Source organism: Salvelinus fontinalis, chromosome 14, assembly GCF_029448725.1.
Source record: "Salvelinus fontinalis isolate EN_2023a chromosome 14, ASM2944872v1, whole genome shotgun sequence".
In the NCBI taxonomy this organism is placed as follows: Eukaryota; Metazoa; Chordata; class Actinopteri; order Salmoniformes; family Salmonidae; genus Salvelinus; species Salvelinus fontinalis.
In genome coordinates, this window is record NC_074678.1 from 2,187,546 (window position 1) to 2,205,066 (window position 17,521).

The following is a 17,521-nucleotide window of genomic DNA, read 5'->3' on the forward strand; positions in this document are numbered from 1 at the left end:
GGATCACCCCAGAGAAGACTGCTAATCCAGCTGCTCTCTCTTCATCATATGTTCTCTCATCGTCCGAGAGCATCTGGTCGTTACGGCGGTGGCACGGGGCAGACAATTACTCATAAATGGAGATTTTCTCTTCCCCTTCTGTCACCTGTATATATCCTCATTTGAATTACATGTGGTCACTGTCACTTGTCAATTCATTTCTTTCCACCTCTTACTTTCTCCGCCTTGCCTCGTTTGTCCTCACCCTTTCCCAGTCCCCTCCCTCTCACAAGGCAGGCAATATGCTTGACCTCATCTTTACTAGAGGCTGTTCTCCTACTAATCTCACTGCAGCCGCCCTCCAGGTCTCTGTTCTCCTACTAATCTCACTGCAGCCCTCCTCCAGGTCTCTGTTCTCCTACTAATCTCACTGCAGCCCTCCTCCAGGTCTCTGTTCTCCTACTAATCTCACTGCAGCCCTCCTCCAGGTCTCTGTTCTCCTACTAACCTCACTGTAACCCTCCTCCAGGTCTCTGTTCTCCTACTAATCTCACTGCAGCCCTCCTCCAGGTCTCTGATCACTATTTTGTTTCCTTTTCTCTCCCATCTCTCCTCCTACCCTACCCACACAGCCCCTATCCATCTCTCCACACAGCCCCTATCATCTCTCCTCCTACCCTACCCATCTCTCCTCCTACCCACTCAGCCCCTACCCATCTCTCCTTCTACCCACTCAGCCCCTACCCATCTCTCCTCCAACCCACTCAGCTCCTACCCATCTCTCCTCCAACCATACCCACTCAGCTCCTACCCATCTCTCCTCCAAACCACTCAGCTCCTACCCATCTCTCCTCCAACCCCTCAGCCCCTACCCATCTCTCCTCCAACCCACTCAGCTCCTACCCATCTCTCCTCCAACCCACTCAGCTCCTACCCATCTCTCCTCCAACCCACTCAGCTCCTACCCATCTCTCCTCCAACACACTCAGCCCCTACCCATCTCTCCTCCAACCCACTCAGCTCCTACCCATCTCTCCTCCAACCCACTCAGCTCCTACCCATCTCTCCTCCAACCCACTCAGCCCCTACCCATCTCTCCTCCAACCCACTCAGCTCCTACCCATCTCTCCTCCAACCCACTCAGCTCCTACCCATCTCTCCTCCAACCCACTCAGCTCCTACCCATCTCTCCTCCAACCCACTCAGCCCCTACCCATCTCTCCTCCAACCCACTCAGCCTCTACCCATCTCTCCTCCTACCCACTCAGCTCCTACCCACTCAGCTTCTACCCATCTCTCCTCCTACCCACTCAGCCCCTACCCATCTCTCCTCCTACCCACTCAGCTCCTACCCACTCAGCCCCTACCCATCTCTCCTCCAACCCACTCAGCCCCTACCCATCTCTCCTCCAACCCACTCAGCTCCTACCCATCTCTCCTCCTACCCACTCAGCTCCTACCCATCTCTCCTCCAACCCACTCAGCTCCTACCCATCTCTCCTCCAACCCACTCAGCTCCTACCCATCTCTCCTCCAACCCCTCAGCCCCTACCCATCTCTCCTCCAACCCACTCAGCCCCTACCCATCTCTCCTCCAACCCACTCAGCTCCTACCCATCTCTCCTCCAACCCACTCAGCTCCTACCCATCTCTCCTCCAACCCACTCAGCTCCTACCCATCTCTCCTCCAACCCCTCAGCCCCTACCCATCTCTCCTCCAACCCACTCAGCTCCTACCCATCTCTCCTCCAACCCACTCAGCTCCTACCCATCTCTCCTCCAACCCACTCAGCTCCTACCCATCTCTCCTCCAACCCACTCAGCTCCTACCCATCTCTCCTCCAACCCACTCAGCTCCTACCCATCTCTCCTCCAACCCCTCAGCCCCTACCCATCTCTCCTCCAACCCCTCAGCCCCTACCCATCTCTCCTCCAACCCCTCAGCCCCTACCCATCTCTCCTCCAACCCACTCAGCCCCTACCCATCTCTCCTCCTACCCATCTCTCCTCCAACCCACTCAGCTCCTACCCATCTCTCCTCCAACCCCTCAGCCCCTACCCATCTCTCCTCCAACCCACTCAGCTCCTACCCATCTCTCCTCCAACCCACTCAGCTCCTACCCATCTCTCCTCCAACCCACTCAGCTCCTACCCATCTCTCCTCCAACCCACTCAGCCCCTACCCATCTCTCCTCCAACCCACTCAGCTCCTACCCATCTCTCCTCCAACCCACTCAGCTCCTACCCATCTCTCCTCCAACCCACTCAGCTCCTACCCATCTCTCCTCCAACCCACTCAGCTCCTACCCATCTCTCCTCCAACCCCTCAGCCCCTACCCATCTCTCCTCCAACCCCTCAGCCCCTACCCATCTCTCCTCCAACCCACTCAGCTCCTACCCATCTCTCCTCCAACCCACTCAGCTCCTACCCATCTCTCCTCCAACCCCTCAGCCCCTACCCATCTCTCCTCCAACCCACTCAGCTCCTACCCATCTCTCCTCCAACCCACTCAGCTCCTACCCATCTCTCCTCCAACCCACTCAGCTCCTACCCATCTCTCCTCCAACCCACTCAGCTCCTACCCATCTCTCCTCCAACCCCTCAGCCCCTACCCATCTCTCCTCCAACCCACTCAGCTCCTACCCATCTCTCCTCCAACCCACTCAGCTCCTACCCATCTCTCCTCCAACCCACTCAGCTCCTACCCATCTCTCCTCCAACCCCTCAGCCCCTACCCATCTCTCCTCCAACCCACTCAGCTCCTACCCATCTCTCCTCCAACCCACTCAGCTCCTACCCATCTCTCCTCCAACCCACTCAGCTCCTACCCATCTCTCCTCCAACCCCTCAGCCCCTACCCATCTCTCCTCCAACCCACTCAGCTCCTACCCATCTCTCCTCCTACCCATCTCTCCTCCAACCCACTCAGCTCCTACCCATCTCTCCTCCAACCCCTCAGCCCCTACCCATCTCTCCTCCAACCCACTCAGCTCCTACCCATCTCTCCTCCAACCCCTCAGCCCCTACCCATCTCTCCTCCAACCCACTCAGCTCCTACCCATCTCTCCTCCAACCCACTCAGCTCCTACCCATCTCTCCTCCAACCCCTCAGCCCCTACCCATCTCTCCTCCAACCCACTCAGCTCCTACCCATCTCTCCTCCAACCCCTCAGCCCCTACCCATCTCTCCTCCAACCCACTCAGCTCCTACCCATCTCTCCTCCAACCCACTCAGCCCCTACCCATCTCTCCTCCAACCCACTCAGCTCCTACCCATCTCTCCTCCAACCCCTCAGCCCCTACCCATCTCTCCTCCAACCCACTCAGCTCCTACCCATCTCTCCTCCAACCCACTCAGCTCCTACCCATCTCTCCTCCAACCCACTCAGCTCCTACCCATCTCTCCTCCAACCCCTCAGCCCCTACCCATCTCTCCTCCAACCCACTCAGCTCCTACCCAGATGGTCATGCGCCGCCGCAATCTTCTCTCTCTCGCTTTCTCTCTCTCTCTCTCTCTCTCCCTCTCTCTCTCTCTCTCCCACTACTCTCTTCAATCCTCTATCTCTTCTGCTAAATCCTTCTCCCTCCTGTCACCTGCCCCTACTCTTCAACTTTTCTCTCCTCCCTTTCCGCATCCTTTGACTCTCATTGTCCCATTTCCTCTCCGCCGGTTCAACCTTCGACTCCCGCACCATGGTTGAGCAACTCACTGCGAGCTTAGAGAACAGGGCAGCGGGCAGCTGAGCAGAAATGGAGAAAAGCTCAACTTCCAGAGGACCTATCATCCTTCCATTCCTTCCTGTCTCTGTATTTGCTGCAAGAGCCGCTTTCTATCACTCAAAATGTAAACCCTGAGAAAATCTTCTCCACTTCATACTCCATCCTTAATCCTCCACCTCCTTCTCCACTCTCCACTCTCCCTCTCCACCTCCTCCCTCTACACTCTCCCTCTCCACCTCCTCCCTCTACACTCTCCCTCTCCACCTCCTCCCTCTACACTCTCCCTCTCCACCTCCTCCCTCTCCACCTCCTCCCTCTCCACTCTCCCTCTCCACCTCCTCCCTCTACACTCTCCCTCTCCACCTCCTCCCTCTACACTCTCCCTCTCCACCTCCTCCCTCTACACTCTCCCCCTACACCTCCTCCCTCTACACTCTCCCTCTCCACTCTCCCTCTCCACCTCCTCCCTCTACACTCTCCCTCTCCACTCTCCCCCTCCACCCTCTCCACTCTCCCTCTCCACCTCCTCCCTCTCCACTCTCCCTCTCCACTCTCCCTCTCCACCTCCTCCCTCTCCACTCTCCCTCTCCACTCTCCCTCTCCACTCTCCCTCTCCACCTCCTCCCTCTCCACTCTCCACCTCCTCCCTCTCCACTCTCCCTCTCCCCTCTCCACTCTCCCTCTCCACTCTACCTCTCCACTCTCCCTCTCCACCTCCTCCCTCTCCACTCTCCCTCTCCACTTCCTCCCTCTCCACTCTCCCTCTCCACTCTCCCTCTCCACTCTCCCTTTCCAACTCCTCCCTCCTCACTCTCCACTCTCCCTCCTCTCCACTCTCCCTCTCCACTCTCCCTCTCCACTCTCCACCTCCTCCCTCTCCACTCTACCTCTCCACTCTCCCTCTCCACCTCCTCCCTCTCCACTCTCCACCTCCTCCCTCTCCACTCTCCCTCTCCACTCTCCACCTCCTCCCTCTCCACTCTCCCTCTCCACTCTACCTCTCCACTCTCCCTCTCCACCTCCTCCCTCTCCACTCTCCCTCTCCACCTCCTCCCTCTCCACTCTCCCTCTCCACTCTCCCTTTCCAACTCCTCCCTCCTCACTCTCCACTCTCCCTCTCCACCTCCTCCCTCTCCACTCTCCCTCTCCACCTCCTCCCTCTCCACTCTCCCTGTCCACTCTCCGCAGACGACTTTGTCAACCATAAAAAAGAGTGAAAACATTTCCTCCTCATTCACTCTGCATTTCCTCCTCATTCACTCTGTCTACTAGTCCACTGATCCCACTCACACAGAACGACCCTACGCCTTGACCTCTTTCTCCCCTTTCGACAGACCAGTGTCCATTCTTTATTTTCTTTACAAAACACTTGATTGTGCTGTCTCCGACAAACCCTCTCGTTATCTCTCTCAGGCTTCAAGGCGGCTCTCCACGCTGCCAAAGCTGACGCTCTCTCCTCTGTTCTTATCCTCCTAGATCTATCTGCTGCCTTCAACACCGTGAACCATCAGATCCTCCTCTCCACCCTCTCAGGGCTGGGCGTCTCAGGCTCTAAACACTCCTAGATTGCATCCTGCCTGGCAGGTCACTCCTACCATGTGGCGTGGCGATGATGTGTCTGCAACACGTGCTCTCACTACTAGTGTCCCCCGGGGCTCGGTTCTAGGCCCTCTCCTCTTCTCTCAATACACCAAGTCACTCGCCTCTGTCATATCCTCACATGATCTCTCCTATCATTGTGATGACACTCAACTACTTTTCTCCTTCCCCCTTCTGACACCAAGGTGGCGGTACGTGTCTCTGTATGCTTGGCAGACATCTCAGCTTGGATGACGGCCCACCACCTCAACAAAACGGAGATGCTCTTCCTCCCAGGGAAGGCCTGCCAGCTCCAAGACCTTTCCATCACGGTTGACAACTCTGTGGTGTCCTCCTCCCAGAGTGCAAAGAACCTTGGCGTGACCCAGGACAACACCCTGTCGTTCTCTGCAAACATCAAAGCAGTGACTCACTCCTGCAGGTTCATGCTCTACAACATCCAGAGAGTACGACCCTACCTCACACAGGAAGTGACACAGGTCCTAATCCAAGCACTTGTCATCTCCCGTCCGTACCACTGCAACTCTCTGTTGGTAGTGTATCTTAAAGAACTCTCTGTTGGTAGAGTATCTTAAACAACTCTCTGTTGGTAGAGTATCTTATAGAGTATCTTAAACAACTCTCTGTAGGTAGAGTATCTTAAACAACTCTCTGTTGGTAGAGTATCTTAAACAACTCTCTGTTGGTAGAGTATCTTAAACAACTCTCTGTTGGTAGAGTATCTTAAACAACTCTCTGTTGGTAGTGTATCTTAAACAACTCTCTGTTGGTAGAGTATCTTAAACAACTCTCTGTTGGTAGAGTATATTAAACAACTCTCTGTTGGTAGAGTATCTTAAACAACTCTCTGTAGGTAGAGTATCTTAAACAACTCTCTGTTGGTAGAGTATATTAAACAACTCTCTGTAGGTAGAGTATCTTAAACAACTCTCTATTGGTAGAGTATCTTAACCAACTCTCTGTTGGTAGAGTATCTTAAAGAACCCTCTGTTGGTAGAGTATCTTATAGAGTATCTTAAACAACTCTCTGTTGGTAGAGTATCTTAAAGAACTCTCTGTTGGTAGAGTATCTTAAAGAACCCTCTGTTGGTAGAGTATCTTATAGAGTATATTAAACAACTCTCTGTTGGTAGAGTATCTTAAACAACTCTCTGTTGGTAGAGTATCTTAAAGAACCCTCTGTTGGTAGAGTATCTTATAGAGTATCTTAAACAACTCTCTGTTGGTAGAGTATCTTAAAGAACCCTCTGTTGGTAGAGTATCTTAAAGAACCCTCTGTTGGTAGAGTATCTTATAGAGTATCTTAAACAACCCTCTGTTGGTAGAGTATCTTAAACAACTCTCTGTTGGTAGAGTATCTTAAAGAGTATCTTAAACAACTCTCTGTTGGTGTAAAGGCAGTCAATGTTGTTCTCCTCCTCAAACGAGGAGGAGCATGGATAGGACCAAGATGCGGATTGAGGGAAATAAGCCATCTTTTAATGAAAACAGCAAACAAGACACTACAAAACTACAAAACAACAAACGTGACTAACCTTCAACTGTCCATGTGTGGACACAGGAACAAACACCCACAAAACCCCAGTGAAACCCTGGCTGCCTTAGTATGACTCTCAATTAGAGACAAACGATACACACCTGTCTCTAATTGAGAATCATACCAGGCCGAACACAAAAACCAACCTAGAAATACAAAACATAGACTACCCACCCAACACTCACGCCCTGACCAATAAAGACATACAAAACAAGAGAAAACAGGTCAGGAACGTGACAGTTGGTAGAGTATCTTATAGAGTATCTTAAACAACCCTCTGTTGGTAGTGTATCTTAAACAACCCTCTGTTGGTAGAGTATCTTAAACAACTCTCTGTTGGTAGAGTATCTTATAGAGTATCTTAAACAACTCTCTGTTGGTAGAGTATCTTACACAACCCTCTGTTGGTAGAGTATCTTATAGAGTATCTTAAACAACTCTCTGTTGGTAGAGTATCTTAAACAACCCTCTGTTGGTAGAGTATCTTATAGAGTATCTTAAACAACTCTCTGTTGGTAGAGTATCTTACACAACCCTCTGTTGGTAGAGTATCTTATAGAGTATCTTAAACAACTCTCTGTTGGTAGAGTATCTTAAAGAACCCTCTGTTGGTAGAGTATCTTATAGAGTATCTTAAACAACTCTCTGTTGGTAGAGTATCTTAAACAACTCTCTGTTGGTAGAGTATCTTATACAACTCTCTGTTGGTAGAGTATCTTAAACAACTCTCTGTTGGTAGAGTATCTTATAGAGTATCTTAAACAACTCTCTGTTGGTAGAGTATCTTAAACAACTCTCTGTTGGTAGAGTATCTTAAACAACTCTCTGTTGGTAGAGTATCTTATAGAGTATCTTAAACAACTCTCTGTTGGTAGAGTATCTTAAACAACTCTCTGTTGGTAGAGTATCTTAAACAACTCTCTGTTGGTAGAGTATCTTAAAGAACCCTCTGTTGGTAGAGTATCTTAAACAACTCTCTGTTGGTAGAGTATCTTAAAGAACCCTCTGTTGGTAGAGTATCTTAAACAACTCTCTGTTGGTAGAGTATCTTAAACAACTCTCTGTTGGTAGAGTATCTTAAACAACTCTCTGTTGGTAGAGTATCTTAAACAACTCTCTGTTGGTAGAGTATCTTAAACAACTCTCTGTTGGTAGAGTATCTTAAAGAACCCTCTGTTGGTAGAGTATCTTAAAGAACCCTCTGTTGGTAGAGTATCTTAAAGAACCCTCTGTTGGTAGAGTATCTTAAACAACTCTCTGTTGGTAGAGTATCTTATAGAGTATCTTAAACAACTGTCTCGCCACCCTCCCACTCATGGTTTAGTGATGTTTTTTTAGGTGCTGGAGAGCAATTCAAATAGAAGTAACGTTGTAATTTCCTCAAAGTTTGTACCGACAGATGTAACCTATTGAAGATATCATCCTATACAATATAATTCTCTATCATTACAGAAAATGCCTCAAATACATCCTCCAATCGCAATGTCTGCCTAGGCCAACACATATTGTCAACAACAACAAAAAAATATATATATTTTTTTAATATCCTCAATCACCAAATTAGGCATACCCAATTTCAAAATAGGCCATAATCACTGTCAAGCGTGAATGACAATTCTTCATGTTTTACGGTGAAGCGTCCAAACTGTATCTGCATACCAATCAATTGATCTCCGTCAGTTTCATGGGAATTTGTATTCAGATCTTATTGAATTACTGTTTTGTGAGTGAATTAGAGCAGATGGTGTTAACTAACTGCACACTGAGTGTACAAAACATTAAGAACACCTTCCTAATACACACAGAAAACGGTTGAGTGTGAAAAATCCTGCAGCATTGCCGTTCTTGACACAAACTGGTGCGCCTGGCACCTTCTACCACACCCCGTTCAAAGGCACTTAATAAAAAAAAATGTTTTTTATTGCCTGGCACAACACATGTATCACACAACACATGTATCAACACATGTATCAATTGTCTCAAAGCTCAAAAATCCTTATTTAACTTGTCTCCTCCCCTTCATCTACACTGATTGAAGTGGATTTAACACGTGACATCAATAAGGGATCACAGCTTTTACCTGGATTCACCTGGTCAGTCTACACGTCATGGAAAGAGCAGGTGTCCTTAATGTTTTGTACACTCAGTGGGTAATTTTACATAGACAGTAATAAATCAATATTAAACTGATTATGGCAGTAGGCCGAGTATGGCATTAGTCATGTAAACACCTTACTCTGCTTATCTTAATCGGCGTAAGGTCATAATCAAAGTGAACATACGCTGATTAAAACAACAGCCTTCCTGTATTTAGTTTCAATCAAATCATAATATGTTTAGTGGGGTGCGCTGGTGAGTTTGTTTAGTGACTATTCAGCTAACATCCTAAAATATCATCAGAAATGAGGTGGTGTTTTTGGTGTAACAGTAACATTATACTGTGCTATTGTATTTGGTTATGTTATGTAGAATGCGAATGAATCATTATGTGATATTCAAAGACATTGATTCAGCTTTGATCTAACTTGACTAAAAAATTCCCATTGTGAGAAGTGGCAGAATGGTCGCTACAGTCCACTCCAGCAGCACTACACTCCTGCTCCTGCTGCACCGAACGAGCTAATTGAAGCGCACCTAGAAACGAAACATTGGCCAACGTCTCGTCTTGCGCTGCACAGGATATCAGATCTCTACAACGATTGGAGAAGTGTTCAACATCACCATGGCGATCACATCCTTATGATATAGATTTTTTTTCATGAGCGCAACGTGACTGCAAGAGACAGGTTGGAATGTCTGACTGAAATACGGGACAAATAAATAAAATAAATAAAAATCAGTGGCGTTTGAATTTGTTGATAAAATGCGGGACATGCTTGTTTGGTTGCGGTACACGGGACAAAGGGCCAAAATGCGGGACTGTCCCGCACAATCCGGGACATGTGATCACCCAACTCACCATGGCGAAATGTATTGATTTGCAGGAAATTGCCATTAAAACTTAAATTGTTATCTCTGCCTTCAAGTGAGGGCCGATAAAATTGTTTTTTGAGGGAAGCATGCTGCCTGTGCTCTCTCTGCCGCCCTTCAGCCAAGACACGAAAACAGCCACACGCAGCTGATGCAGTTCCCAGAATCCCGGCTCCAGTTCCCACATGAAGCATGGACCGTATCCCAAAAATAACACAGGCCCCGGGACCGTATCCCAGAAATAATACAGGCCCCGCGCAGAATATGACCGATGTTGCTTATTCAAATAAACGGGTCCAGTTTATAGACCCTACAAAGCCGAACGAATTCATAAACCCAGTGATAGAAGGGGCACAATGTCACCAACATTCTTCCCACAATACATCATTTAAATAACAAAACATTAATCTGTCTATTGTGCGAAATCCGTCTCGGTTTGAACAGGCTGTGTAGTGTAGAGTATAATGTGATGTTTTCGTGGCCAACGATCATAACCCGGACCGTTCGAAAGCTCAGAATACAGTAGCCTAATCTTTCGGTGACATTAAAAGGTTAATTCGTCAAGAAGCTGGCAACTGGGACGTTGCTGCATTTACAGACTAACCTCCCACATGTCAGGCTGCTGGAGATAGCCTACATAGACAACACAATGTCTCTGAAAATATGGAATATGGAGGTTTGTAGCCTAGTAAACAGCGACGAATATACAGTGACCTTCGAGGACAAATACATCATTTTACAAACAAGATAAGATGTGGGATGTTTTTCTAAGGTCCCGGTGCATAAAGACAAAAAAAGACGCTGCGGTGGCAGTAGGCTATTGGCTATATTGTGATGCCCTGCTCATCTCATTTTCCTGCCACATCCACCTGTCCTGTCGCTACAATTCTACATTCAATTTCCGTCCCCGGCCCAATCCAAACCGACCCTTTGAAAAGACGGACTCACCCAGTACACCGGATGACGTTTGCTGCGAGGAGGCAGCACTTTGATCTGTCTTTTCCCCTTCGCCTTGTGATCGGTGTCTGTGCCGCGAGCTCTCGGTGCCACCACTGCTGTCGGATGAGCTGCTACCCGCTGCTGCAGGGGCTGCTGCTCCCGCCGCCCCCGTCTCGGGCATGGTATTTCAGTGGGGAGTAACGGACGATATTCTCCGGGAAAGGGGAGAGCGAAATCTCATCTCAGGCAGGCAAATCATGGGACGCTGCTGATCGGTGTGTCAGAGAGAGAGAGGGGGGTTAAATGAACGTGAAAGTGAAGGTTGTTGTGGTGGTGGCTTATCCTAGTTTGCAGCAGGATGCGAGCAGATTGATAGCGCTCGGTTGATTCTTACTATGGAGGAGGGACAAAGAGAGAAGGGGGGACGACACACGTAGGGCTACAGCCAGCCTCACACACAGACACGCGCACGCACGAAAACACACATACACGCACAGGCATGCTGGAAATAAAATATCATGGTTCTCTTCCTCGCCCTCAAAGAGAGAACTGCTTTAAATGCACCCTTCACTTGCCCCTGACCTCTGCAAGCCGCTAGAGAACAACATGTCTATCTTTATAGAACCACGAGCCGATGCAAACGCGCCACCACCAGCTATGATATCACTGAAAATATAAAACGTTTATATTTCATTTTCAATTCCTTGCCATAGGGAAAAGTACGCCACCACTAGTCATGTCAGTCACCCATGATTCCACCCCATAACATACACATTTATAAGACACAACATACATTTATGTTCCTATAAAGCAAGGTTTATGTACTTACTATTGATCAGATCACTCTCTAGACAGTTTAGCAGCAAAATAGCCTATGTTGTTGTAGGTGCTTGAGTAGTCCAGCAGGCAGACAGACAGGCAGACAGACAGACAGACAGGTGCTTGAGTAGTCCAGCAGACAGACAGGCAGGCAGGCAAGTGCTTGAGTAGTCCAGCAGACAGACAGGCAGGCAGGTGCTTGAGCAGTCCAGCAGACAGACAGGCAGGTAGTTGAAGCTCCTCTCCACGGATGTGTAATACATAACAAAGAACCCATCCTGTCTGTGAAGGATTAAGTACATCATTATTTATTTATCAATGCAAGAAATTTCTTCACAGATAAATGTTTTGTTGTTGTTGTGAGACAGATCATCTGCTTCCTCTCTAGCCCACATTGGAGTCATCACCATTTAATAGACATACCATAGCCTAACATATGCTCTACAGTATTTCCTGGACGACAGGTCCACTTACAGTGGCCTATGATGCATGTTTGTTCTGTTTTCATCCTTTCCATGTTTACAACGCTGTCGTTAACAGTATTCTCTTTCTCAAAACCCCTATTTCTTTCCTTTGTAAATAGCCTTTGAGAAGGTAAACACCGAGACCTCGTGAATTGTATTTACTTTGGCAAACCATCAAAACAAAGGATCACAAAAGGGGCACACTGTCCACAAAGACTCAGTTTGAATATACTCCTACTGTAGACAGAGAACGTTACATTTCAAGTCTTCTTCAAAGCTAATATTGATGGTAGCCATTGTAACAGTCTCCACACATGACAAACTCCCCAACTTTTATTAGTTTAGTGTGTGTGTGTGTGTGTGTGTGTGTGTGTGTGTGCGTGCGTGCGTGCGTGCGTGCGTGCGTGCGTGTGTATGTAAGGTGCACCAAGAGAATAACATGACGATTGCTTTAACCATACAAAAATCAAATCCAATTATATTGGTCACATACACATATTTAGCAGATGTTATTGCGGGTGTAGCGAAATGCTTGTGTTCTCTAGCTCCAACAGTTCAGTAGTATCAATTCACAACAATACACACAAATAGACCTGGCTGTGTGGTGCCAGGACAACAACCTCTCCCTCAACGTGATCAATACAAAGAAGATGATTGTGGACTACAGGAAAAGGAGGACCGAGCACGGCCCCATTCTCATCGACAGGGCTGAAGTGGAGCAGGTTGAGAGCTTCAAGTTCCTTGGTGTCCACATCACCAACAAACTAACATGGTCCAAGCACACCAAGGCAGTCATGGAGAGGGCAAAACAAAACCTACTCTCCCTCAGGAGACTGAAAAGTTTTGGCATGGGTCCTCAGATCGTCAAAAGGTTCTACATACAGCTGCACCATCGAGAGCATCCTGACTGGTTGCATCACTTTCTGGCATGGCAACTGCTCGGCCTCTGACCGCAAGGCACTACAGAGGGTCACTGGGGCCAAGCTTGTCACGATCTATCACAAGGATGACGCTGGAGAGACGAAGCAGGTACGGGGAGTAACATTTAATAAATAACGGACATGGAACGAGACATAAACAGCTTAGCAAACAGAAAAACAATCAATGCAGAAGCGGGGAACAGAGCTGGGGAACTGACACATATAGGGGAGGAAATGAACAGGTGATAAGAGAGTCCAGGTGAGTCCAATAACGCTGATGCGTGTGACGAGGAAAGGCAGGTGTACGTGATGGATGGCAGGAGTGAGTGATGCAAGGCATTCTGGCGCCCTCAAGCGCCAGGGGGAGAGGAAGAGCGGGAGCAGACGTGACAGTACCCCCCCACTAGGGGCGCCACCCGGCGTCCCACCTAGGCAAACTGGCCGAGACATGGGCGCTGGGCAAGCCGGTTGAGGCGTGGAAGCCCGACGAACCGGCTGGAGCGTGAGAGCCTGGCGAGCCGGCTGAGGCATGGGAGCCTGACGATCCGGCTGAGTCCAGACGCCTGTCGATCCCGCTGAGGAAACCCGATGATCCGGTGGATTGTGACGTGGGATGGGAAGCCACCGAGCCAACCGAGGCAATGAAACCTCTCGAGCCAGCCAGGGCATGAAAGCTCGACGGGCTGGCTTAGGCACCCCCGGTTCCATCGGCGGCAGAATCCACCCCCGACGTCACCGACAAAACAAAAAACAAACAAACAAAAAACTCCTGGACAGGCTGGGCAGACACGAACTGACGATCCAGCTGAGGCCCGACGTGGGATGGGCGCCATCCGAGCCAACCGGGGCAAGGAAACCTCTCGAACCTGCTAGGGAGTGGAAGCCCGACGAGCAGGCTAGGCACCCCCTGTTCCATCGGTGGTGACCCAGAGCCGATGCCACTATACCAACCAGAACGCCAGTACTCCCCGATGCTTCGTGTGATGGCTTCTGCATTCTGTCACGATCTATCACAAGGATGACGCTGGAGAGACGAAGCAGGTACGGGGAGTAACATTTAATAAATAACGGACATGGAACGAGACATAAACAGCTTAGCAAACAGAAAAACAATCAATGCAGAAGCGGGGAACAGAGCTGGGGAACTGACACATATAGAGGAGGAAATGAACAGGTGATAAGAGAGTCCAGGTGAGTCCAATAACGCTAATGCGCGTGACGAGGAAAGGCAGGTGTACGTGATGGATGGCAGGAGTGAGTGATGCAAGGCATTCTGGCGCCCTCAAGCGCCAGGGGGAGGGGAAGAGCGGGAGCAGACGTGACAAAGCTTCCTGCCATCCAGGACCTCTATACCAGGCGGTGTCAGAGGAAGGCCCTAAAAATTTTCAAAGACTCCAGCCACCCTAGTCATAGACTGTTTACATTTACATTTAGTCATTTAGCAGACGCTCTTATCCAGAGCGACTTACAATAGAGTGCATACATTTTATTACATTTTTTTTTACATACTGAGACAAGGATATCCCTACCGGCCAATCCCTCCCTAACCCCTAACCCGGACGACGCTATGCCAATTGTGCGTCGCCCCACGGACCTACCGGTTGCGGCCGCTGCGACAGAGCCTGGGCGTGAACCCAGAGACTCTAGTGGCGCAGCTAGCACTGCGATGCAGTGCCCTAGACCACTGCGCTACCCGGGAGGCTGTTCACTCTGCTACGGAAAGCGTACCGGAGTGCCAAGTCTAAGTCCAAGATGCTTCTAAACAGCTTCTACCTCCAAGCCATAAGACTCCTGAACATTGATTGACTCTGTACCGGTACCCCCTGTATATAGCCTCCACATTGACTCTGTACCGGTACCCCCTGTATATAGCCTCCACATTGACTCTGTACCGGTACCCCCTGTATATAGCCTCCACATTGACTCTGTACCGGTACCCCCTGTATATATCCTCCACATTGACTCTGTACCGGTACCCCCTGTATATAGCCTCCACATTGACTCTGTACCGGTACCCCCTGTATATAGCCTCCACATTGACTCTGTACCGGTACCCCCTGTATATAGCCTCCACATTGACTCTGTACCGGTACCCCCTGTATATAGCCTCCACATTGACTCTGTACCGGTACCCCCTGTATATAGCCTCCACATTGACTCTGTACCGGTACCCCCTGTATATATCCTCCACATTGACTCTGTACCGGTACCCCCTGTATATAGCCTCCACATTGACTCTGTACCGGTACCCCCTGTATATAGCCTCCACATTGACTCTGTACCGGTACCCCCTGTATATAGCCTCCACATTGACTCTGTACCGGTACCCCCTGTATATAGCCTCCACATTGACTCTGTACCGGTACCCCCTGTATATAGCCTCCACATTGACTCTGTACCGGTACCCCCTGTATATAGCCTCCACATTGACTCTGTACCGGTACCCCCTGTATATAGCCTCCACATTGACTCTGTACCGGTACCCCCTGTATATAGCCTCCACATTGACTCTGTACCGGTACCCCCTGTATATAGCCTCGCTATTGTTGTTTTACTGCTGCTCTTTAATATATATATTTTTTTAATTCTTATTTTTGGGGGGTATTTTTCTTAAAACTGCATTGTTGGTTAAAGGGCTTGTAAGTAAGCATTTCACTGTAAGGTCGACACCTGTTGTATTCGGCGCATGTGACAAATAAAATTTGATTCGATTTGAAATCTAAAAGTAAAAGAATGTAAATAAGAAATATATCAATATTCGATCGATGTCGGAGAGACATTGACACCAAAAGCCAGAGGGAGGGATGAAGACAAAGTCTTGGTGCTGATGGTTCAAGGACGGTGCCAGCTGTCCTCGATGGAGCCCATTGAATAATTCAGATCAAAAGAGTTAAAGAGTGTCCCTCAGGCACTAGGCTCTGACTGCATAGGTACCCTGCCTATAAACAGGCTGCGTCTCAATAGTCTAAAGTGGATTCCTCTCTTTGTCTCCTTCATCTGCACTGATCTAAAAAGGAACAGGAGCTGACAGCAATAATGACAGGATACACCCAGAGGATATGCTGTCACTTGTCCAGTCCTGTTAAATTAGTGCTAATCTCTCGTAAACATAACTGAGCATCTGACCAAATTACGCAAGATTTTAGTTCTGGGTTAACCAAGATAAGATCAGTCCTGATAAAGGAGAAGAGACAAGAGAGGAAGGATTATTACTGTACAACAGACCACGTATTCACCCTGCACACCTTAATTGACAAACAAAAAAACCAAAACAAAGTCAAAGTCTTCTCATGCTTTGATAATTTCAAAAAAGCTTTAGACTCAATTTGGCACGAGCGCCTGCTATACAAATTGATGGAAAGTGGTGTTGGGGGAAAAACATACAACATTATAAAATCCATGTACACAAACAACAAGTGTGTGGTTATGGGCTAAAAACATACACATTTCTTTCTACAGGGCCAGGGGTGAGACAGGGCCAGGGGGTGAGACAGGGCCAGGGGGTGAGACAGGGCCAGGGGGTGAGACAGGGCCAGGGGGTGAGACAGGGATGCAGTTTAAGCCCCACCCTCTTCAACATATATATCAACGAATTGGTGCGGGCACTAGAACAGTCTGCAGCACTCGGCCTCACCCTACTAGAATCCGAAGTCAAATGTCTAAGGTTTGCTGATGATCTGGTGCTTCTATCCCCAACCAAGAAGGGCCTACAGCAGCGTCTAGATCTTCTGCACTGATTCTGTCAGACCTGGGCCCTGACAGTAAATCTCAGTAAGACAAAAATAATGGTGTACCAAAAAAGGTCCAGTTCCCAGGACCACGAATACAAATTCCATCTAGACACCGTTGCCCTAGAGCACACAAAAACCTATACAGCATATACCTCAGCCTAAACATCAGCACCACAGGTAAGTCCCACAAAGCTTTGAACTATCTGAGAGACATGGCAAGAAGGGCCTTCTATGCCATCAAAAGGAACATAAAAAAAATCGACATACCAATTAGGATCTGGCAAAAATACTTGAATCAGTAATAGAACCCATTGCCCTTTATGGTTGTGAGGTCTGGGGTCTGCTCACCAACCAAGAATTCACAAAATTGGAAAAACACAACGTAAAACACCAAATAATGATTGCAGAGCAGACATAGTCCGACACCCACTAATTATCACAATTCAGAAAATAGACAAATTCTACAACCTCCCAAAAGGAAGCAATTCCCAAACTTTCCATTATAAAGCCATCACCTACAGAGAAATAATCCTGGAGAAGAGCCCCCTTAGCAAACTGGTCCAGGGGCTCTGTTCACAAACACAAACACACCCCACAGAGCTTCAGGACAGAAACACAATTAGACTCAACCAAATCATGAGAAAACAAAAAGATAATTACTTGACACATTGGAAAGAATTTACCAAAAATCAGGGCAAACTAGAATGCTATTTGGCCCTAAACAGAGAGTACACAGTGGCAGAATACCTGACCACTGTGACTGACCCAAAATTAAGGAAATATTTGACTATGTACAGACTCAGTGAGCATAGCCTTGCTATTGAGAAAGGCCGCCGAAGGCA

At 48.5% G+C, this 17,521-nt stretch overlaps 1 protein-coding gene across 2 annotated transcripts in view; it reads right to left on the bottom strand.

The window, feature by feature from the left end:
* Positions 1 to 11,184, bottom strand: part of ano8b (anoctamin 8b) — a 103,066-nt gene extending 91,882 nt beyond the window's left edge. For both annotated transcript variants that reach the window (XM_055943733.1, XM_055943735.1), the window contains exon 1: positions 10,755 to 11,184. In XM_055943733.1, the coding sequence (XP_055799708.1) occupies positions 10,755 to 10,926 (172 nt within the window). In that variant the 5' untranslated portion in view covers positions 10,927 to 11,184. The remainder of the gene's footprint in view (positions 1 to 10,754) is intronic.
* Between the last annotated feature and the right edge of the window lie 6,337 nt (positions 11,185 to 17,521).